A 24,628-nucleotide genomic window follows, 5' to 3' on the forward strand; every position below is an offset into this window, starting at 1 on the left:
TGAGTCCAGGTCATGTGACTCAAGTCCACAACCCTGGAACCAGTGGAGACCTCAGGCGCCTAGAGCGGTGGAAGAGGTTTCAGATGCCTGATCTACTGTTAAAAGTCTGTCATACTGACAGCCAATGTGCCCCTTACATAAAAAACAGTCACTGCTGACACTGCACTAAACACCTGACACTGAGAGGAGACTTTATTGGGGGCTGCCACTTGCGGTCCTGTCATTAACCTGCTGACCGCTTATTCACAACCATGATGTGGATAATACCATTATGTGCAGTAAAGTATATGCCTGTGCATGTGCAGGTGTGTCCACAACTTGAGTCATGTAATCAGTGAGTCAGTGGGCTTCACAAAAGATAGCCTATAAAAACAATGATCTACATCCTGAAATTTAAGTAAAATAATTGATGTCCCAACCCAGGCAAATCTAGGCATTTTGATTAACAGCTATCCACAATAAATTCAGATGTTTGCTCATGGAATGACAGCTTTTAAAAATTGCCCCATGGCCCGTTATTGACATGACAGAACAGGTGAGTTAAATAAAGTTACATTTAAAATAATAAATTATCATAAAATTGTTCGAAAATGAAAAGATTGATTCCCTCAGGCAGGGCTCAACATTAAGATTTTTTTGTAGGGCAAGTGGAAGAGAGATTTAGTTGCCCCACCAGAGTGGGTAAATTTGAACATTAAAAGTCATGAACAAGAAAAAACAAAAGAAACAAACACGTGCATCTTCACGTTATGTGCAGTGTTTCCCCTACCAAAGCCTTACCCCCACCCCAGCTGAAAGAAACAAATAAAAACAAATGTAAATTATACTAGCAGAATAGCACTTCACAGCTGCTAGCTCAGACTGGCTGCCTACCACAGTTTCTGTTGTAGCTTCTGCCATCACTCATTTTGTTTTCTGTTTGAACATTGTATCCTTGTATGAGACATGGAGACGGCTATTAATGTAAAACAGATCAACAAACCACTACAGATTCCTGCTACACAGGTGTTTAAAACCCTCTGTGTTGAAGCTAGCAGGCAGACTAGAGCCGCTTTCATGGGACAGACGAATGAATCAGAGTTCAGAGGATCATATGACATTAACATGTGCAGCATCAGTAATAATCTGTTAGACAAAATACAACAAAATAAGTAGCTAGAAAAGCTCTGCAGTGGAACTTAAGTTTTTAAAATTGACATTAGTGTAGTTTTAACTGTCCAGTTTATCAGGTACTGCTGCTTTACATTACAGTAATGTTAATGTAGCTTGATAGTTTGGATAGCTTGACTTCTTATACATACCCACTGTGTACTTGTCCACAAATACTGTAATTAACACCATACAAGCTAAAGTTCTGCTTCATGCTCTGACTTTTAAAAAGGAAGGGTTTTTACATTTTCAGAGTGAGTGAATGAAGTAGGAGGGGAGACAGAAGTGAGGAAGAAACGCATGATGTAACATTAATGGGGCTGAAAGAAAAACAAGGAGAAAGTAAAGAACTGATTCAAGAAGGAAGAAGGTGCAACTGATTCAAGATTTAAAGACAAAGTTTAAGGAGAAAAGAGAAACACATAAGCAGTCCAGGTGTCAGGTGATGGAGAGACATGAACAAATTCAAGGCAGGAGGCAGAAAAAACTGATAAGGTCTGACTTACACCTGTGTCTAAATAAATATTTTAATACACGTACTAACACTGAACAACAACTCTATTAACATGATGTTATCTTAAGCTGTTAAAAGGTTGTTGACCTTGGTAAATGTTGTAAACACAGCACTAAGAGTGACTTACAGTTATCAGAAAACACAAAATGCTGATTCATCATTCATCTGACTGGTTCATCTACAGGTAAAACTTGTCTTGATTTGGCTTTACGTTTGAGCAAATTAATCTACAGAGCTCAAATTGAAACAGACTTCACAAAGTGCTTCACAATTCAGGATCAAATCAAAAGATCATTAACAGGGAAGCAATGGCTTTACTTAAATTTACAAATTAAATCATCTATATGTTGACATAGAATTTAGGTTATACTTTACTTGAGTTGACAGTGACTGCTCAATGTCGCAACAAAATTCACCACTAACGGAGATGGAGATAGTATGAGCAATTTATTTATCCCCCTTATGGGGCTTTTTCCTATCTTTATTCAAGAGCATAGTCTTTCAATTTGAGAACATGATTTATTGATTTCACGTTCAGATTTTGTAATTCATTCCCTCAAACCCTGCCCTCACACTTAAAATAGCCCCTGCTTGCACTTAGATTTGCTCTGCTTCTGCTCAGACTGTATGCTTCCACTCAAATATATTGTTGCTTGCAAAGATTTCCTGCTCCAGCTTCATCAGAGTTCACATAAAAATACAAAGCTTGAAAACCAAGAATATTATCAATGGATGTATTCTTGTGCCACAACTTAGCCAATTTGAAGGAAGTAATAGCACCATTAAAATAAAAAAGTTACTCAAGGTCATTGACTTTGGCAATCCGCTAGACTCCCACTCTCAAGTCATGAAGGTGATGTCGTTTTCTCCTCCAGCACACCGACGGGAGGCCACTGTGCTTTATGGCTACTCTTATATGTAGCTATTATAATAAGAGAAAAAGTACAGACACTGGTATATATATTAACTTGCCTTTTATTCAAAAAGTCATAAAGAAAGCAAGAGAAGTACATTTAATAAAGCCCTGGAGGGCAGGAGTGGATGAATCCGGTAACTATCCATATGGGACGCTCTAAGAAGTTAAGCGAATGTGCCTGCAAGGAGGCAGGGATCATTTCGTTGGTCAACACTACACCTGACATTCTACTGGTTGGGGAATGTTGACAATGTTGCACAAAACAATCTGAGAGCAGAGCAGAAATCTGAGAGCAGACATCTGACAAGTGCACAAAAGCAGCCTGAGTGCTGAGAGAAGGGCTGAAGATGAAGTAGGAAATCTGTGCAAGCAGTAATATATCTGAGTGCAAGCATACAGTTTGAGCAGAAGTAGAGCAAACTTAAGCACAAGCAGGAGCAATTTAACTGCAAGGGCAGGGTTTGAGGGAGCAAATTACAAAATCTGAACGTGGAATCAATAAATCATGCTCTCAAATTGAAAGACTACGCTCTTGAATAAAGATAGGAAAAAAGCCCAATACCTGCTCCCCTCTCATTCACTGCAGATATGTTTAATAGCCATATGGAGCTCGTTATGCTAATAGAAAACTGAACAAGCTCAAAACAAACATAAAATTGTATGTAAGGATTGAGTCTAAGTGACTAAGTATCTGAAAAGCAGTTGAATTCTTGTAGACTTCAGGCTGTGATCAGCAGCTTTTCCTCTCTACCTACAACAGTGAGTCTCTGACCAGCAGAAGCAGAGAGAGGAGGACAGAGCAGGGCATGAATGATGCCACAGAGCTGTTAACCAGTTCACTGTAAAAGACCTGCAGCCTTTCTAAATAGTGGAGTCTGAGAGCTTAAGGTAACCATTAATCAATTCAACAATATGAAAAGTAATCTAAGGGTCTTGTCAAAAAGGAGATCAGGTCTGATGTTAAATAGACTACATATTAATAATTGTGACAAAAAAACTTAACAATAAATAAATGTATTCTTTATTGTAGGCATGGTGAATGCTCTAAACATTGATGTTGTATTAGAAAAATAAACTTGTCAAATTAAAAATATATATTAATTGTCATCACACTTTTGCATTTGTAATAATAAAATTATTGGTTATTGCATCATATTGGCTATAACAAACGGATAATTATCAGTTATTGTTATGGACCCTGAAATTTCTTATTGGCGCAAGTCTTCAATCAACAGCGAATGGAAAAAGTCCACCAAACGTTTTTGATATAAAGCAACTCTCCTCACTTCATCCACTAACATTTATCATTGTAGACATCATTAATATCATTATTTTTTATTTTAGTATTTGTAGTGCATATCAATTAAGGTAATAATTTTCAGTTCATCATTTCAAAATGCATTGTCTTGCTCCAAACCAGAGTTGCAGATGAGCTGAGGACATCCAATCTGTAAAGATGACAGGCCTCTCTCTGTGGACCACTGAACAGAGCTCAATTAACAGGATACCACAAACTCCTGTCCAGATAGACAAACCTACAGTATTTATAAGGTCTTCCATACAATATATGATATTAATTTCCATATAGGCTCCTCGGTCCTGTAGTCCATAGACTCCTGAGGAGCTCCTGGATTATCTGTCTGTATGTTGGTATGTTTGAGGAAGAAAACCACTGCAGCCCTACACAGACACACACAGACATGACAGGTGACATTTGGGTGTGATGGGAAATGGTCACCTGCAATGAGTGTGATGACCATAGTGCAGGCATGTTAGCACCTGTCAGTGGTGGCAGTCCTTCTAATGGAAGACTTTCCACATGTCACTATAACTCTTGACTGCCTTCATGCAGCAGCAACATCACCTCCATCCTATCTGACACAATGCAGCTGCATTTGTAGGATCACCAATTCATATTGGATAAAATCAAGGAGAGTAAGAGACTGCACTAAGTACACTGTGATATTTCCTGCTGCGTTCACAGGCTGCTGGTAGAGTGGGACAGCGGAGAGTTACCTCAAGGAAGGCACTCTCAAGGAACTGAGTGTTCCTTGAGAGTGCCTGCAGGTGGGTAACTACGGCAATTATGTTATCCTCATTTCTTCTGTCTGATCTGGGCTATAAATAACCCAGCAGAGTGAGATGTATGTAATCTATCCATCTCCAGCAGCAGATTAGAAAACAGCACCCACACAAACACATCTTCCAGATAGTGAACATGTTACTGTTTTAGCAAGCACAGATGGAAAGCTGCATCTCAAATACAAATTTTATTTAAAGAAAAAAATATTGTATGTGGTGTAATGATGGCCGTTATCTGAAGTTTTCTGCAAGTCCTTTACAGAAGATAAATGTTTTCAGCCATCCAACCTTGACACTGATGGACAGATAGTCAAAAACATTTTGTCTCTTTGTCTTCTGTAATTAAATGAACCTTCTCTGTCATTACCAGTCAACACAATAAACATAAGACATCAATTTTCCGAGCGCAGCGGAAACTACATGCAAGTTTCTATTAAGAACTGATCCCAGGGTTTTATAATAATAAACATATTACTTTTACACTGTCTTATCAAAATATCTATACTGATAGGAAAATGTCTCTGACCACTGACAATACATGAAATTGACTGAAGAACAAGCGAAATGATGTTACCTAAAAGATGTTTATTGTTTGCGATAAAGAAGAAAGACTTAAGCACTGAAGCCACAGTAGAGAGAAGAGAGGCAAACAGGAAAACTCGTTTACCACTCTGAGGTTATCCTACTGTAGCAGTTTTGTTGGATAGTTATTGGATAGTCATTTAGAAGGTTCGTACTTTTATATTTTTCATACTTTTCTACAAGTTCTGCTTTCCCAAAGATTAGGGGAAGCAAGAGAGGAAAAATAAGTTTAAAGCCGCCCTTCACTCAAAAACATGTTTTGCTTCTTGTTCTCTTCACTGTGCAGAATGATTTATGTTGAGAGGTGGTTGTTTTCAAGGAGTAAAGTTTCTCTGTGCGCACCTTTCAGTTTAAGGCATGTACCTAAAACCAAGATTTGTGACATCTCAACTAGTTTGGAGCCAATCATGGTCCAGTATGAAACTTACATGTGTGTGATGTGACTAGCAGTTAAACTTTTGAAATGTGCACTGTTTACATATTCATATATTTTGGATTTTTCAAATGAGGAGAAGGAGTCGTTGAAAGTTTCAGATTTTTTTAACAAGTTAATTGATTTTTTTGCAGAAAAAAAACATATCAGACATAAATTCAAAGCTAAGAGTATTTTTATACGTCATGAAACATTTCTGGAGAGGATCTTTGAAAATGTCCACTCTGAAAAAAACATTTTTTTAATGACACTTTTTTTTATTTAACACATTCACGTTCAATATTATAATGGCATATTATTAATGCACAATCAGAACTGTATTTGGGTATCTGGTTTTTAAATGTTGTTTCATAACAAAAGGTTAGTGTGAGTGTGCTGACGTGTCTGTGGTGACCTCTTCTGGTGCAAAACAACATTACATCACTTCACTCTATCTGTTACTGAAGATGTCCACTCAATACAAATATACTTCTTGTTCAATGGGGAATATTAAAAACTTTGACAGAGGCACATGAGCTGCCACATTTACAACATGTCTCTGACAGTAATTAAATACTCTGACTATATGAATCTCTCTCTCAGAGCTGGCTTAGGTGTCTTCACATAAGCATAAAGCATCAGTCACATGATAAGTTTTACCTATATGAGGATGTTCTGCAGATGTCCTGCTGCAAAACATCACCAACATGACCAATGAGGACCACTGGAAGCATCCCAGTGGGACTCCCTGTCAGAACATTAAACCAGAAGAAAAGAACTTACCACAGACCGTTAACACTACATCAATTTAAATAACGAGAACCCTGGACAAGAGACTAAATGCACAGCAGAAACAGACATCAGCTGTCTGTGAACACTAGACTAGAATTGAATTGAATTGAATTGAATAAATTGAACCATCATTTAATCGTTAAAGGGAAACCCTAACTCATTACAATGTGGGTGGAATATGCAAATGAACAATGTTTAACTTCCCTCCATGTTGCCTGCACCCAGAGCTCCCTGCTCATTTGCCGGCAAAAGTCTACTGGGTGACACATCCAGCAGAGTTTGGAGATCTGCATTAGGCTACAAACTATGTTTCCTCATTTTCTGTAGTGGTGCCTTAAAGGACTGTCAAAGGAGGATCTAACAAAACATTATGTCTACCATGTTACGCTAGCAATAGGGAAAAGCAGACACTAAAATATACTTTTAAATACTAAAAAGGTCAAATACTAAAATATCAGCATGTTTGGAAGAAAACTAGTCTCATGATATGAGGCTGAATATAGTGCTACGGAATACAACAGACTGCGGAGGAGGAAGCGACCACCGGAGCTACTAGCTTTGCAATATAAAGTTGGAGCAGAGGTGTGGCAAAACTATTACAACTTATGCTGTGGAGTCAGACCATGGATGTATTATAAGAGCTGGATACCACACTAAGGCCCTGTTTACACCTGGTATTAACATCCATCTCTCACAATCTGCTGATCTGCTCACAAGTGGACAGCTCTAAGTACAGGTGTGAACGCACCCAAGACACATTGAGGACGCATTGAGATCCGATCACTCAGACCACATTCAAAGTTGGTCTGGACTGCATGTGGCCACATTCATTTAGCAGTATAAATACAATGCATCCTGGGCCACACTGAAGGACCACTTACTCAACTGATGTCCTCTATTTTCCAGCAGACTTGGCATGGGAAGGGCATTGCTGCCCCCTGGTCCGTGAACCCTCCATCCAAAGCTGTGTTCAACTTGTTTGATAATAGGATAAAGAAATGCATTCTTTTGTTTTTCCGTTTTTCAAGTGAATTAAAAAACATAATCTTCTTCCCGTTTTTTCCTTTTTTTTCTCCTTCCCCAAGCCATTTTCCTCATCAAATCAACAATTTGAGTAGAAATGAAACCATTCATTTTTCGCTTGTCTGTCTAAAAAAATATTTCAGAAGCTAAGCATTGCTGGATAATCTCTTGTGTCCTGTCTAGTTGATAAGTACAGTTTTTAGTTTTGCTGCACTGCTCAACATAATGAGCTCAGGCTTTATCAGGAGGACGGCTGCTTTACTCCAAACAGTTTCATTGTATGAACCTGGACTGTGTGTGTAATAGCTGACCTATTGGATGTGTAGAAGACAGAACATTAATTAACATTAGATCCTGACCGATCCTGTCTGTGAGTCGGAGATTTAAATAACACTGCTGTGCCTCGTGCGTAAATGCGCAGAGCATCTCTCACTTGCACATATATATATATACATATATACATATATATATATATATATACAGCACGTTGTTTGTATCCAGACTGATGAGGAAAAACATTTTGTAAACAAAAATAAGCCTCAGTAAAGAGATATAATACTTGCAGCCTGCGTTCTGTAAACATGCCATCAGTAGCTGATTGGATGCGACTGCGCACAATGCATTCTGCATTCAACCAAAGAAAGTCTTGGTCGAGTAAAATCGTACATAATCTTCAACTAATCGATTAGTCGCGTGCGCGTGGTGGGGGGGGGGGGGGGCAGGATGTAACGGGACAGAGTGCACAGTAAACTCAGCTGCCACACATTTCTCTGTTCTGTATTTCTCTGTTTTGTGTCTTCAGGTTAGGCTAACCCATTGTTGCTAACTTTGGGGCTAACCCCCTTTACTTTTCCAGCATTTGGGGAAACAACAGACGTGACTTTTTAGCATTTATTAACTGACACACTGTAGTCTGTACTGTACATTTACTGCCAGACTGACAACTTACTCCTGACCTTTTCCTCTACCCCGCTCACATCCACCATCACTTCTCTGCCCCTCACTCTTTCCCACTCGCTACGCAAACATACTCCTGAACGGAGCCACGCTACCAAGCAACCAGGCAATGACAGAGGTTGACTCACGTACCGGAACAGCGCTGCACAGAGACTCCCAAACGCTATTGATTTCAACATTACCAAATATCAAAAAAAAAAATTTTTGGTCTAGCTCGTTGTGCCATTGTGGAGAAACACAGATTCAGTAAACGTTCAGCACGTTCAGTAAACGTTGAGTACAGGTGGACCTAGCAGTTTCCTTTAAGTTGGTCGAGTTCAAAGTTGTGAAAACAACGGGGGTGTTTTGAATACACCACAGGTAATTTGTTAGTCTGTCCCTTCTGCCGCAGGAAATAATGGATTACTCCTGGAAAGCTATTGATGTAGCACTTTTCTCCCTATGAAAATAACACAGAGATTATTCGACCAATAAGAATTTAGTCGGACAAGAGCATATCGACCAACTAATCGACCAGTCAACCAGCAGACTACAGCCCTACCAATTTTAAGAAATAATTGCACATTTCTACTACATAGGTGACCTAGTTTTAAGAAATCATATTCACAGCGGTGAATTGTCTCTTAAAGCATTTTCCACAGCAAAATGTATTGTTTTAGATGTTTCAACACTCCCGTATTAAAAAAAACGTTAACAGCAATGTTAAGTACACATGATTTGCAGAAGATGAGCCAAAGCAAACAAAAACACTGGTAGGGTTCATTAATTTACAGTGATTCACATGAGCCCAATAATATATTGTCAATGTATTTCTGCTTCATGTATCCCTTCTGTGAAAGCATTCTGAGGGGAAATTGCTACAATATTATATGAATTAGTTTAATAAATAAGTACCACAAAAACAGGATGACAGATAAATAAGACTTTTGAGAACAAAATGAAAATATCTGTCAAGCCACTGTATGTGTGATATACAATGACTTTGATTCCTAAACTGTGGAAATAGTTGTGATTAATAAAGTGGTATGTGAATATTTGGCCATCACAGGAGCAAACAGGTTGTAAAATTTTTTTTTTTTTGTATTTGAATATTTCTGATAATCACTTCCATGCCATTGTGCTTTTTTGCAACACTGTTTTACCATTGTTATATTGATTTCACATAAGGGTTAGAGTTTGGATGACGAGGTTTTTTAGATATTCATTTACAGACAAAAAGCAGTGAGTGAAAAAAAAGTTACATATTATCATGTGAGACAGCTCCTGTCCACAAACTCGTCTCACTGCTGTCTGACAGTTTTAGCTGATGTCTGTGAGAGTGCAAAGGAAAGAGGGAGAGGCTTACCTGTGAGCTTGTTGTGGCTGAGAACCAGCTGAGTGATGTTGGAAAGGGTGACTGAAAAGACATGGAACAGCAAGTCAACACAGCACAGAAACTAACTCATTCATTTAGAAAACAAAAATCTATTGTTTAGTGTGTCTTAAGGGGATCATTCATCATTAAATTTGTCCTGCAGCATGATGACAACCACAAACATACAGCCAGAGTCATAAAGAACTATCTTCAGCAACAAGAAGATTTATTTATGAATGAACTATTTCACCTATTCATTTACCAAACTGAAAACTTGTTCAAATCACAACAAGCTTCATCCAAATAGAAATATGGAGGTGCTTATAAGCATTATTATTATGATTATTGTACATTTGGACCATGCAACTGAACCAGTTGATCAGGAGAATGGAATTACATAGGAAATAATATTTATCACTTCACTTAGTTGTATTGTTCCCTCAAGCAGGGCTTATCCACATGGATATGTAATAACCAACCAATCGTTAGACCTTATTTATTATTTTGTATTTATTTAGAGAAGGAATTTACATGGGGTTTGGAAATTAAGTGATAATGTATTAAATGATGATATATTTTGTGATTTGGTGAAAACAACAGCAAAAAAAATATTTGATGACAACAAAATGAGTCACACACAGAAATGGGAATATTTCGAATTCAATACGAGGGAATTAGCAATGAGACAGCAAAGAAACAAAAAAAAAGATATAGCTAAAGAAATCAGTATTATGGACAAATTAAAGACATTCACGATAAAAGATAATCTTTTGGAGGAAGAAGAAATAAAAATGAAAAGACTGAAGGAGAACATAGGTAACATTTATGTTGAAATGGCTAATGGGGCCTTTATACAGTCCAGAGCAAAATGGTTGGAACTAGGGGAAAGAAACTTTAGCTAGTTCCTTGCTTTAGAGAAACAAAACCGCAAAAGAAATAATATTACTGCCCTTAAAATTAACAATAACATAATTTCAAACCCTTTAGACATTTTCAAAATATGTTGGTTCATTTTATAGTAATATATATAAGTCAAATTCTCAGGTCAATGATTGTGATAGATTTATTGAGTTAATTAAAGAATTAAAGAATTTACACCCATTATCTCAGAACACTTAAAACTGAATTGTGAATCCATGACAAAACTAGAAATCTCAGTGGCAATTCACTAAATGAAAAAGGGGAAGTCAACAGGCTTTGATGAGCTTTCTGTTGAATTCTATTTACATTTTTGGGGTATCACTGAAAGCCCTTTATTGGAATTATTTAAAGAATCAGTGTTTCCCACAGAAATAGATTCTATCTATTGATTCAGTAATACCATATATAAGGTGCTCCACTGCAAATAGCACGCAGCTATGTGCAGCTATATTTTTTTTATACCCAGCTATATTTTGACAGTGTTGTGTTAAGAACATAACTTATCAGAGATAACTTGCACGGTTTCCGCCAGTGTATTGCAAGTTGACCCCCTGCCAGGCCTGAGCATCAGGGGTTTAAAAAAAACTTAAACTTAAAATGTGTTATACAAGTAGCATAGCTACTTTAACGTAGCTCGCAGCGTGTGTGTGTGGCTGCCCCGACACCAGTCTGCAGTGCACACAACTGCCACTTAGAACCAGAACCAGAACAACCCGTCCACCATCCGGAGGGAGATTCACCTGGAGCAGGCAGAGAGCGGGAAAATTTCTGCTCAAAACATGCACCCAGGGAGACAGTTACAGCAGAAAGCAGGAGGGAGGACAGACGTCTCACTCCACTACTCTGTGCTGCGACTCTGCCGCTGGTGCTGCTGTGGACTCACAGAGCAGACACTTCAGTTTATAAGTGTAGTGACAGCCATTCGATTAAGTATTGATGACACAACAATCTTTCCTCGCATGCATGATCGTGTTTTGATTCAGAATGCATATGGAGAGGAGGGGCTATTCACAAACGGGTCCATTGTCAATGTGTTTATGAGAGAGAGAGTGAGACAGAGAGAGAGTGGGGCAAGGGGGCTGAGAATCAATGCGCTATATGTAGCTCTACTATGAAATAAGACTACCTATTTTAAATAGTTAAAAAAAAAAAAAAAAAAAAAATCAATATGTGGCGGTCAATGCTGATATTAAGGCAGGCTGCCACAAATAAATGAATGTATGGAAAAGAGATGTTGACAACTATGAAACATGGTATGATAACTCTAATCCCCAAACCTGATAAAGATCATTTATTGATAGAAAATTGGAGACCTGTTACGCTCCTAAACATAGATTAAAAGATCATCTCATTGATATTTGCAAAGCATTTAAAGAAAGGTCTTGACAAGCTCATAGGTGAAACACAAACAGGCTTTATGAGCAATCGTCACATAAGTTCTAAGACTTATTTGACATGAAACTGATGCTCTTGTAGTATTTCTTTACTTTTACAGGGCTTACAATGCTTTAGAACATTGCTTTTTTTATTTAAAGCACTCCAAAAGTTTGTATTGACATTTGAAATGTTTTATAAGAATATTGACAGTTGTGTCATGTATCCATACACTATAAAAAGGTTTCCTGTTCTGAGATCAGTTCATAAAGGACATCAAATTTCACCTTTTTTGTTTCTGATTGTGGTTGAATTACTCTTATTGCATGTTTTATTATAAATCTTATGTTTGTATCAGACAGAGGAAAAAACTTTATGTAATATACCTGTTAAGAAATATGTTAAGTATCTTGGTATTGATATTTGTAAGAACTCCATGGAGCGCAACCAGCTTCATTTCTTCCCCAAACTGAAAAAGACTAGGTCAAAACCTAGTATATGGCTGGACCATGTATGGTCAATGTGCGAAACTGTGGCCGGTTTGTTACAGAGATAGTCAGTGGTAGTGTCTATGATGTGAATTCCTGGATATTAAATGTTCATCTGCAATTTTCTGCAGTGGTCCCAGTAATATTTGTTGTTAAAGTGCATTGAAGTAGCATGTTAAGCTAAGTTTGCTATAAGCTATGAGAAAAAAAAAGAAAAAGTGCAGCAAAAAAGAAAAAGGGCGCTTTAACTGTGTGCTCTCCCTCATGCCTCCAGCACATAGAGAGCTGTTTGCTCTGCTACTCTGCAAGTTTGTGCTGTTTGTCCCAGCGCACGGAGAACTGTCTTCTCTCTGCAAGCTCACACTGTTTGTCCCAATGCACAGAAAGCTGTTTTCTCTCTGCAAGCTTGCCCTGTTTGTTCTGGTTCGGATGCAGCCAAAGCTGCGAGAACCAACGGTGGAGGTTTCTAATGTGCAGCAGTCCCCAGCACACCCCCGGGTGAGCTGCTGACATCACTTTGAGGAGTAACATGATGCTCCCCACCCGCAACAAGACCTCACATGTTGGGTCAGCCACAGCAACACCTCCACATGCTCCTCCAAAAGTTGGAGGAGCATGGTGTCACATGGTGTGTGAGTCCAGGTGCAGACTGAGATAGGGCATCTGCTGGCTCAGTTGTTGGGTGCTCTAATGTGCGATAAATTTGGGAATGAGCTGCAGTCAGTAGACCCGCTGTAAACGCCCCCTGAGGACATAATAGAAAACTGTTCACGCCAACTCATTTTGAAAGAGAAATTGCTAATGGGGAAATAAAAATTCGGCCAGGTGACCATTGGTGCAACTTCACTCACTCACTCACTCACATTCTTGTGTGTAGGGCTGGCTACGCTGATGTGGTCCAGCCAAAATCACTAAAACAATATGGCTTCAAAAAGATCTATCAATCTTAGGAAGGGTTCTTTTGACTAAAGCTGAAGAGGTTTCAAGATTTGTCTAACCAGCCCTTTCCCTCAATGTTCATGACTGAAGACATTAATAACATATTTACAAACTTTGTGTGGAAAAATAAGCACCATCATCTAAAAAAAGCAGTGCTTTCTGGATCCAAAGGGTGGCTTTGAATTACTGGACTTCATGGGATTGAATAATATCTTTAAGGTAAAATGGATAAAACAATGTTTAAAAGCATTATGGTATTTCATTCCACACAAACTATATTAAAAAGTAGGACTTCCATTTTTTATTACTGTGTAACTATAGTATTGCAAGGTTACCGGTAAAACCATTCAAATTCTATCAACAAGCTCTTATGGCGTGGAAACTTGTATTCACATAATATCATATGGAACACTGAATGTATCACTAAAAGGAACAAGGAACAAAGGAATTTTATTTCACAAAATTGGGTTGACAAAAACATCATCTTCTTAAAGGACTTATTTGATTCTAATGGCCAACTACTTAATTATGAAACTTTTCTATGGGAGAAAGCATTTACTATCACGTTTAAAGAATTTAGCTTAGTAATAAAATCCAGACCCAATGATATATTAGAATTAATGAAAAGCTATAAAAAAGCAACATGAGGTTCCTAAATTTGCATTCACTCTTTATATAAATGGGACTGATATTATGAGCAACATATACACCAATAGACATATTAGAGAGAGTCTCTGCAATACTACAATAGGAAAATAACCCCACATGGAAAATATTTTTGGAACTCCCATTTTACAGACATCAACTGGCACAAGGCATGGTTTGTTCCTTTTAGATTCTTTGTCACAAACATTTTGGAAAGACTTTGAGAATTATATATTGTGCAATACAACACATGCAATTATCACTGATGGGAAAATATTATCAGTTATTTTGAATGTAAACATAAAAATGTATGGACTATAGTTAACTTTTTTTAATTTACAAGGGAAATTTCATATCCCTGAAGCTAAATTTCTTAATTCAACCCCATCTTTTAAGTTGTTTCTAATGGAAATTAATGTTATTTTAACTTTCTTAAATTTGTAACAAATAAGAAACGCATGTCAGTAGGTAAAATTTACGCAGAAATGTTTGTCTGAAGAAGTCTGGCACCAAAATGAATCCTTCTTTTTCGAAAATTCTTATTATTTTATTTTACTATGTAGCTATTGATATTGAGATTGTAATTTTGATGCATGAACTGGAATGACAGATTGTTTGTACATTATTACAATTAAATTGAAAAAGGAAAAAGAAAAAAGAGTATCTGCGTTCTCTGGCACGTTTCCTAGATTCGTCATGCAACTAAAACTAAAGAGTAACAGCGACTACAATGGCAAGTTTTTTCCAGTTTAGCGGTGGACAGTAAGAAAAGGAAGACTCACACAGTCCTGGGATATCCAGCATGTTCGTAATGCCCCTATCACACATCTCAACCTCTGGAAGGTTCTTGTCCCGACTCTCCTCCACAATCTTCTTCAAAGACTTGGACATTTTTCTGAAAACAGGGATCCAAACAAGTCCATCGCTTAGTTTGTTTAGAAAAACCGTCAATCGCACATTGTAAACGTCAAGAGAGAGCGACACAACCTAAACTCACTCTTTTATCTACAGGAGGTTAATTCTGACGAGGCTTACCTTTTAGAAAAGTGGAATGAAAAAGAAAATAGATTTGTTTAAGAAACCCTGGTCTTCGCGTCAGGCTCACACCCTACCGGAAGTTTATGTGAGCGACTCCATACCATAATAGGATACTTCCGGTTCCTTGATGTATATAGCCACACTTCCGTGTCAAGTGTTAAGTCCACAGCCTCCAAACTGCAACAAGCTGATACTGAGTAGTAAAAACACAAAAGAGCACTTTCAAAAATAAAGATACCATTTAAAGGAAAGAATTCAGCTCATGTGAACCCTCCTCCTCTCGGTTGGATTCATCATCATAGCTTCCGTATAAAGGTCCTGTGTGTTTGACTGACAAGCAGAAACAAAAATATCACTCTTTTAAATATATTCAACTTATGTTTTACTATTGCAAAAACACATACGATCTGAAATTAGTTTGTGTTTATTCATATTGTACATCCCGTCTACTTTTTATAGGGAGAAGTTCGCTGAAACACTTTGAAAACAATAGTCTGTTCCAGTATCCTACTGGGATAATTGTGTGACAAATATATAATATAGAGGCATTTTTATAGGTTAGATATATAAAATAATTTATATAGACATACAACATTTTTTACATAACTAAGGGAAAGATTTCTTTTATCGTAAGGGTTGTCCAGTGAAGTTTAAGTTTTACTTGTTATTGAGCTGCTGTACTCTGTTAACTCCAAATTTAAACACCTTCTTATGTATTTCTGGAAATGCAAATTTACATTTACAAATTTATCACTCCAAGATTCGCCCTTTTTCTCTTTATTTTATTTATTTATTTGTTCAGCTGTTTCAAACTTTCTCATTTCATGTGTTGCTCGTTTGTTGTATTGTCACTGGATGGCACTGTTGCTTCGTTTGTAGACTAAAAACAGCAATAAAGTTTTATTGAAAAACTGCACATTCTCCAATATGTGTTTCCGGTTTCAATCCATAACCTTCAAAATAAGACCGTACAGGGTCGAGCTGACAAGTTCACCGCACTCACAAACTTGTAATAGGAAAGTCCTCATGCAAATCTGAATAACCCTGGAACAACACCATTTTACAGAGCTGTTTTCTCAAGCTGCCACTCTGCAGATGCACAGTTTGGACTTTTTCTATGTGGTGTTGCCTTAAATTCCGAACGATGCTCACAATCAAACATATCGAGCTAAAGTGATAGTTGTCAATACCATCCTGAGTTTCCCATGGATGTATAAAGTTCTCTTTATACATCCATGGAGTTCCCACAATATGTTCACAAAACTACATGTTAAACTACTTAAGTTCCCTAGACTCACTTTCAATTACACTGTTTGGTTTAAGGGGTAAAAATGCAGGCTACAGGCTCATTTTAGAACACTAGAGCCATAAATCAACCATGCACTGTACAAACGGATACATGGGGGATACAACACACGTTTATCTTGCTCACCTTTTGACTACATATAAAGACTGCAAACATCCACTTTGTACTGGGTTTGGTTGTCTCCCTGTAGTCACTTTTCTGAGTGAACACGCAGAATACAGAGTAGTGACAAGGAACAAATGAAAAACAGGTGAGGAATGAATCAGGAACAACCTTTATAATTGACGATTCACTAATTAATAGTTCCTGAATAACTCTGAATCAAGCATTATATATTTGATGATGAGTTACTGGAGGACAGACATGGATATACTACAGTAATTATTCATTATAACTTCACAGATACCTGTGAATAGACATTCTGACTACTTCCTTCATGAGTCATTCTGATTAAGTCTGAGTCAGCTGCTGAGCAACACAGAACTAGTAACTATTTATTAATTGCTAATTACCAAAAAATTAGTTACCATGCTTGTACCTTAAGTAAAGCATCATCCTACAAATCGGCAATACGCAATTCTTTCCTTAATAACAAACCAGAACCAGCAAGATTCTTAACAAATCTTTTGATCATATTCAGAAAACATACACATCAATGGCTTATTCACATGCACATGTGATTCCTACAGTTTGGATAAGATAAATGGTAAAAATGCACAAGGTTCAAATGATTGATGTTAAAAAAACCTCTCAGTAGGTCAAATTAAAGAAAAAACTGTAGGGACAAAAGTGATTTGAAATGAACTAGAAATGGAGAGAAATGAAACAGCTTATCGGTAATTATTAAATTAGATGAGAGGGAGAGGGTAGAATACAAAATATACAGTCCAAACAGTATTTGGACAGATTTTTGCACACATTTTTTTGTTTGTTTCAGCGCATTTAATTTGTAATAAAATACTGTACATTAAAGTGCCAAGTTTCAGCTTTAATAGGTTTACATCATATCACATCAGAAATAACTGTGTGGGAGATATAGTCCTTTTGACACATACTGACATAGTGAATTTTAGGGGTTCTAACCAGCTGGACAGACACACATGAAGTCAAACAAAATCATCATATTTAATATTTTGTAGAAAATCTTTGACCCATACACACCAACAGACGCATTGTATTTTCTCTGATACTGCTCATGGGTTGGTGACTCATCATGTTATTAATTATTCTACAGTGGAATGCAAGAAGTCTCATTGCCAGTGTACAGGATCATCATATAAGCCTAATATACCATTATGCGTACAAGAAATATGGTTGAAACAAGTGGGATGTTGTTACACATAGTTATATTGAACATAGGAATGATAGGAAAGATGGAAAGGCAGTGACGTGGCATCAGTTGTGCCAAATGGGATGAGGTACAGTCCAATCAGTATAGGAAAAGAACAAGAATCAATAATAGTCAAGATTTGGACAAGAAAGGATTATTTTGCAATAATTAATTTTCATAACCCTTGACTGACCATTGATACATTTAATACTGTAGGTGGGCAGGTACAAGAAAAAGTGATATAGGGGTACACACTTCAGTGCACATCTTGGGAGATTTAAAATACTGATGCAAGTGGTTTCATTGTATGTATTAATGATGGAAAAGGTACAAGATAGAGAGTATGAAAAGCAAAAAAAGTGCATTGAATCTGACAGCATATGAAATTGTAGGTATTGTGGATGTATTACCTGTTAATAATCAATATCCTATAATGATTAAGATTCGAATAGGTGTTCATCAAGATAGATTGAGGATACCAATGGAAATTAGATGAAGCTTACTGGGATGCATTTAAAGCATTAAGTGAAGTGTGTGTAAAACTACTTAGGGTGGATACAGCAGACTTCGATGAATTCAACAAAAACTTGGTCACAGCCATTATACAGTTGCATAGGATACAATTCCAAGAGTACAGGAGGCAGAGATAGAGTGTACCATGGTGGGATGAAACCTTTAAGAAAGCTGTGATAAGATGGACTAAGGCATTTAGACAATTATAAGCACATCATTCATTAGAACATTGATTCCAAATTTTGTGCCAAATTGACATGTTGCAGGTCAGGTTTGCAGGAAATACACACACACTGTGACTGACAATAATAAGCAAGAGGCTGTTTGAATGAGGCTGTTTTCACAGAGAGAGAGATGTGAGCCTCTGATGAAGGATGAAGGGTTCTCAGAGGCCAGAAGAGAGAAAGGTTAGCCTGCGATGAAAGTAGTGTGCAAAAGCTTTAGGCATTAAAGTGAGGATACTTTCAAAAATAATGCCATGAATAGTTTTTATTCATCAGTTAACTTCATACAAAGTTCAGTAAACAGAAGAACCTTAAATGAAATCAATATTTGGGGTAAGCAGCTTTGCCTTTAAGACAACAGCAGTACTCCTTGGAACACCTGCACAGTTTTTCCAGTTACTTGGCTGGTCGGTTGGTCCTGCATCATGGAGAAGTTGCCACAGTTTTTCTGTGGATTTAGTCGTCTCAACTGCTTCTTTCTCTTCATGTAATCCCAGACTGACTCCATGATGTTGAGGTCAAGGCTCTGTGGGGGCCAAACTTCTTGCAGGACTCCTTGTTTTTGCTCCTGAAGATAGCTTTTTATGGCTCTGGCTGATGTTTGGGCTTCTTGTCATGCTGCAGAATACATCTGAGACCAATCAGATGCCTCCTCGATGGTACTGCATTATGGATAAGAATCCAAACATCCAAAGTGCCTTAAACTTTTGCACAGTACTGTATATACACACTATTTGTAAGTACAAATGTAGCTGTATATTCCTTGTATATATAATCTAGCTTTACCTTTTTAATTTCTGTAGTGTTATTTTTATATACTTTGTTCTACTTTATTGTCAAATTGATTGTTTTATTCTATTGAAATTTAACATTTTAATATTTATATATACATTGTACTTGTGTGTAGTGTGAATTATGATACTCTGCATTGTATAATGACAAGTAAAATGAACGTTGTACCCCCTGTGATGTTGTGATATGGTTTAAGAGCAGTCCTATCAGCTGCAGCATCCAATCACTGATTTCCAATAAGAAAGTGTGTCACAATGTGACATCATCTGGCAAGGTGCTGTGTTGGCCAATCACATGCACACAAGCGCACATTACTGGTAGATTACTATGCAATTTGAACTGTATTTTTGTGACTGTTGAGTTTCCTTTTTTAATGCAGGGCTGTTTTCATCCCAAATCCCCTTTTAATTAGCAAAATGGAAAGCAATCAGTGTGCAAGAGTTCCATTTGAGAGGAATCCAGTGTGGACCAGTGTGTATGATTTAGTAGCATCTAGCAGTGAGGTTGCAGATTGCAACCAACTGTATACCCTCCCACCTCCCCTTCTAAGTACGTAGGAGAACCTAGTGAAACTTGCGAAAAACATGAAAGGCCCTCTTTAGAACCAGTGTTTGGTTTGTCCGTTCTGGGCTACTGTAGAAGTATGGCAGTGCAACATGGTGGGCTCCATAGAAGAGGACCTGCTCCCTATGTAGATGCCAAGTCCATTCTGTTAGATGTCACTAAATTCTACACACTGCACCTTTAAGCTTGGCATTCAACATCATCAGCCACAAAGTCTTCCACTCTTAAGCCGCTTTTCAACCAAAAGTTCCAGGAACTGTGGAACCACAGGCAGAGGCAGGTAGTAACAAGTTACATGTACAATACTAGTGACTGAGTAAATTCTACTTCTTAGAGGAGTCACATTACTTTCATTTGTCATTATTATTTTATGCATTTATGCATGTTCCTTTCAGAGGTAGGTGGTCTGCTGTGGCCATGCTGCCTCATGACTCTGTTCATAGCAGAGTAATGGCTGAAGCTATAGTGGGAGATTCAGATGACACAAAGCATCCTTGGCAATGCTTTTTTCTTTTTCTGCTGTTCAAGTGTGGCTGTCAAATAGTCAAATGAGGTGAGAAATGAGTGTGCTTTTAATTCTATATACTGCTTTGTTGCACATATTGTTACAGCTGTATGTGTTGCCTGTGTGTTTTTTGTCTCCTTACTCTACTGTTTGTTGTTCCGCCATCTACAATCAGTCAACAGTGGGTACATCTCAAGTCTCTTAATTTATGTCTCCTCGCTCCTTGCCTGAACCAGAAGTTGTTCCTGATGCGCCATGTTGACAGGCATCCCAAGTCTCCTATTCTGCTCCGAGGAGTGAGGAGCGAGGAAACACGAGAGCAGCCTTCACAGAAGTCTTTTACTGGCCGACACGCCCCTTTTATTGGATATCAGTTATTGATTGGACTCTGCAGCTGATCAGACTGATCTGTTACATCACTGCAGTTTCATACCAAAGTGGAGAAAGATTACAGATTAAATTTAAGTGTATCATTCCCAAGTTTTATGTTTTATTTGTTTTCTGATCCATCATATAGTTAAAAATATGTTAATTGTCAGGCTGATCAACAAAAGAACCATAAACAACTTTCTTCATTTCTTAGAAAGATTTTTTTTCATGATGTTATTTCCTCCATTAAACTGTTTCTTGCTGACAGACAGACTCTTCCTGACTTTAATTTTATCCATAATAACAGTTAAACACATCTACATTTTACATCATTTATCGTCATTTCCAGACACAAACTCCATCAGAAGTTTCTACAGCTGTTAAAGCCGACTGACAGCTGATCCAGCTGTGATCAGCTGTTGCCGTCATCAGAAACGGAGGTCGCTTCACATGACGCTTCAGGGGAGAGGACGTTTTCTCTCTTCTCGCTTGGTTTCCTTGCGTCCCTCCTGCATCCACAGTGGGAGGGACTAAGACGCAAGGAAAAGACACAAGTGAGGGAAACGTGGATGCAATTTAAGAGACTTGGGATGCACCCAATGAGGTGCACCTGGCCCAGGGAAGAGGAGCTTAAATGTTCCATGTTCCTGTGTTCCTGTTTGTTATTTTAGTTTTTCTGTTGTATTTTCATTGTTTATCACACTTATTTAGTTTCCTCATTGTTTTGTATCTTTTTGTTGTGCTTTGACTGCATGACTGTTGGAGCTTCAGTTTTGAGCACCCTGACAAGGTAGCTACCGGGCAGGTTGGAAGCTTGCCACTTTGTTGTTTTGCCTTTTTTATTTTTGGTGGTAATCCTGAGTGGGGACACGTTTCAGAGTGTTGCATTTGGCTACATCTGTGGTCTTCGGTGATGCACTGAGTTCAGTGTTTAAAGTTGCCTCGAGCCAATGGCAAGCCATTGAAGACTAGCTAGGTTAGTTAGCCATCTCGGTAGGCAGGTAGGGGTTGGGGTGCCTCTTTACAGCTTGTTTCCCTAGTTTTTGCATGTCACACAACTTGGTTGTGATCTCTTCGTGTGAGATGAGTCTGCTTTTTGTTTGGTCATTTTGTCTTGTGCAACTGTGTACAGTAAACCACAGGTCACAAACCACAAGTTACTGTGTACAGTAACTTGTGGTTTGTGACCTTTGTGTTGTGGTAACTGCACTCCACATTTGTTGGGTCACTTGTGGGTTGCTGCTTAGGGGAGGTTGGCAACATTTGTGTGTAGTGGTTGACTACACTGTGACCAATTTATGTTGTGGTTGTTGCAGTCCACTTTGGTTTGGTTATGTTGAATGTAGCTGCTTTGTAGTTGTAACCTTTTTGTGTGTGGGATGTAGTCACTCCACAGATCAGTGGATCTTAGTGTAGTAGGGGTGGCCTCCCAGTTCGTCGGGTCACTCTGTGTGTTGCTGGTTACCAACATCCATCACAGTAACCTGTGTGTGGTTTTTAGACCACATGGTGTCCATTTTGTGTTGTGGTAATGGCAGTTCACTTTTGTTGGGTCTGTGTGTTGGTGTATGGCAGCAACTTTGTAGTTGGTCTACTTGTCGTGACCCTTTTGGTTTGTGGCTGTTGCACTCCACTTTTGTATTGGTCACCTGTGTTATAGTGGGTGTGTGTGTGTGTGTGTGTGTGTGTGTGTGCACTGTAGGAAAATGCAGTAACTTTTTTGCTTTTTTTGTGATGTTCACTTGGTGGTGGTAGCCATTTGTTTAGTGGGAGTGGCACCCACTTGCACGGCTACCTGCTAGAGTGCTGCTCATTATCAAACTTAGTGGCAGTAACTTTCTTGGCCCTTTGTTTCTCAAGATCTTGTTTCTGCTGTCCCAGCAGTTTTGTTTTTAGTCCCGATAATCTTGTGACTTAATTGCACATCTTGTGTTCATATTGAGGAACTTTCTGAGTAATAACTGGCAATATTATTTTGTGAAAGGGTTCCAAGTACTATATGGATTGTTATATGCTCACAGGTGTTTAGCAGGTGATTTTTGGTCTGAATTGGTTTTTCCTCTAACATACAGCCTTGGTAAGTAGCACTCATTTTAAATTTACAATGAATTAATAGGTTGTAATTGTCAGTTACCTGTGAGGTGCTATAATAGTGCTGCATTGAATTTAAATGTTTTTTTTATTTATTTTTTATTTTTCTATATGTGTTAACTATTTACTCATTATTTTAAGGGTGGGGGTGTTACCTGTATGTTTTTTTTTGTCTCCTTCTTCTCCTGTCTGTTTCTCCGCCCAGGTCATCTACAATCAGTCCAAAATGAGGTGCACCTGGCCCAGGGAGGAAGCGCTTAAATGTTTCATGTTCCTGTGGCAGTCAGAGGCATTTTGATTGTGGACTGCTGGTCTTACCTCTCTGCCTGGGATTTTGTTATTTTAGTTTTTCTGTTGTATTTTCATTGTTTATCACACTTATTTAGTGTACTTGTTGTTTTGTATCTTTTTGTTAATAAATCCCATGGCTTGTTGTTTTTTTTTTTTTTGTTTTGTTTTTAAAAAAGGTGTTAGTTTTAAATTGGGTAAATAAAATAATTGTTGTTCGCCCCATAAGGCCAACCAAGGGTGGGGCCTAACAATATACTATATTTCAGTAATGGCTGCAAAATTATAAAACAACATTTTCTGCTCTACATGCTAATAATACTCTGTTCAGTTACTGTTTAACACAGTAATCAAAAGCAAGATATCAGCTTTGTGTAAGTTCATCATGATCAGCAAACACTGACAAACTTTTAGGGGGAAAAAAAGTTGATTTGCACAGATCATTGGACATGAAGAAAAGAAAATGCTAGTAAATGCCTCTTTAATTTCATGTTATTCTGTTTATAAAGATGATAGACATATATGGGAAAAAAGAGAGGCAAACCCAAGATGTAGAATGAATTAACGGATGAATAAGGAGAAGGCAAGATGCTCAAGAGTTCCAATTATAAATGGAAAAACAAAACCATTCCAGCATGGGTGACACGTGCACACTCCATCAGGAGCCTTCATGACTCAAATACTAGTCATAAATATTACTCAATCAATAGTGTCAATTCAAAATATATCTGGAAAAAATTAGGTAAACAAAACAAGGCGATGTGTTTTATAGGTTATTTAGGTTTTTATTTAATCAGAAAATGGTATGCTCATAAAAACATATTCAGCCAAAAGATATATGTACTATTGGAATTTAAATGTAAGAAACATGTAAACACTGTTATGTAGGGATGTCACAATAAAGTATATTTTGACCAGTTAACATCCCCAACAAGAATTTTCAAGCACAGCCATTGGGCAGAAAGCATCATGTATTATAATCCACAAGGACATAGTGGTCTCTTCCTCCAGAGTGTCCCAAGAGCTAGGAGACCAGCAGCTGTAGGAGTCTGGCCACCACCACAACATTGAGGCTGTTTCCTAGAACTCTGTATTGCTGCTTTGTGTGGATCTGCTCTGGAAAGGCTGCAAAAGACATTAAAATATAAATGAACACTTGTGTATGTACTCCTCCCAATGGGCATTCAGACTTAAAACGTCTCTGCGTATGTGTTGCTTCATGTACTGGTGAGACAATGGGGTACGATTCAGAAAGTCCAGTTAGAGTAGCTGATTTATGTGTATAAACAGTTATCAGACAACAAAACACAGCACAGCAGTTTATAATACTCACAGACAGTATTTTTCAACTGGAAAATTATGGCAGCAACTATTTTATCTTTCATCAGGACTACTGCAAGGTAAACAGCAGAAATAAGGCATAATCCACCAGGAATGAGCACTTGCATGTATGTGGTTGG

General features: G+C 37.9%; 2 protein-coding genes across 3 annotated transcripts in view; both read right to left on the reverse strand.

Annotated features, from left to right (window-relative positions):
* Window positions 1-15,315, reverse strand: part of rsu1 (Ras suppressor protein 1) — a 71,113-nt gene extending 55,798 nt beyond the window's left edge. Inside the window, exons 1-3 of the mRNA XM_044339750.1 lie at window positions 15,184-15,315; window positions 14,931-15,043; window positions 9,773-9,823 (exon numbers count right to left, since the gene is read on the reverse strand). Of these exons, the coding sequence (XP_044195685.1) occupies window positions 9,773-9,823; window positions 14,931-15,039 (160 nt within the window). The 5' untranslated portion in view covers window positions 15,040-15,043; window positions 15,184-15,315. The remainder of the gene's footprint in view (window positions 1-9,772; window positions 9,824-14,930; window positions 15,044-15,183) is intronic.
* Window positions 15,316-23,928: 8,613 nt separating this feature from the next.
* trdmt1 (tRNA aspartic acid methyltransferase 1) overlaps window positions 23,929-24,628 on the reverse strand; it is a 33,754-nt gene continuing 33,054 nt past the window's right edge. For both annotated transcript variants that reach the window (XM_044339426.1, XM_044339427.1), the window contains one exon: window positions 23,929-24,293. In XM_044339426.1, coding sequence (XP_044195361.1) covers window positions 24,193-24,293 — 101 coding nt within the window. In that variant the 3' untranslated portion in view covers window positions 23,929-24,192. The remainder of the gene's footprint in view (window positions 24,294-24,628) is intronic.

The sequence above is a fragment of the Thunnus albacares genome, chromosome 21 (assembly GCF_914725855.1).
Source record: "Thunnus albacares chromosome 21, fThuAlb1.1, whole genome shotgun sequence".
Taxonomy (NCBI): Eukaryota; Metazoa; Chordata; class Actinopteri; order Scombriformes; family Scombridae; genus Thunnus; species Thunnus albacares.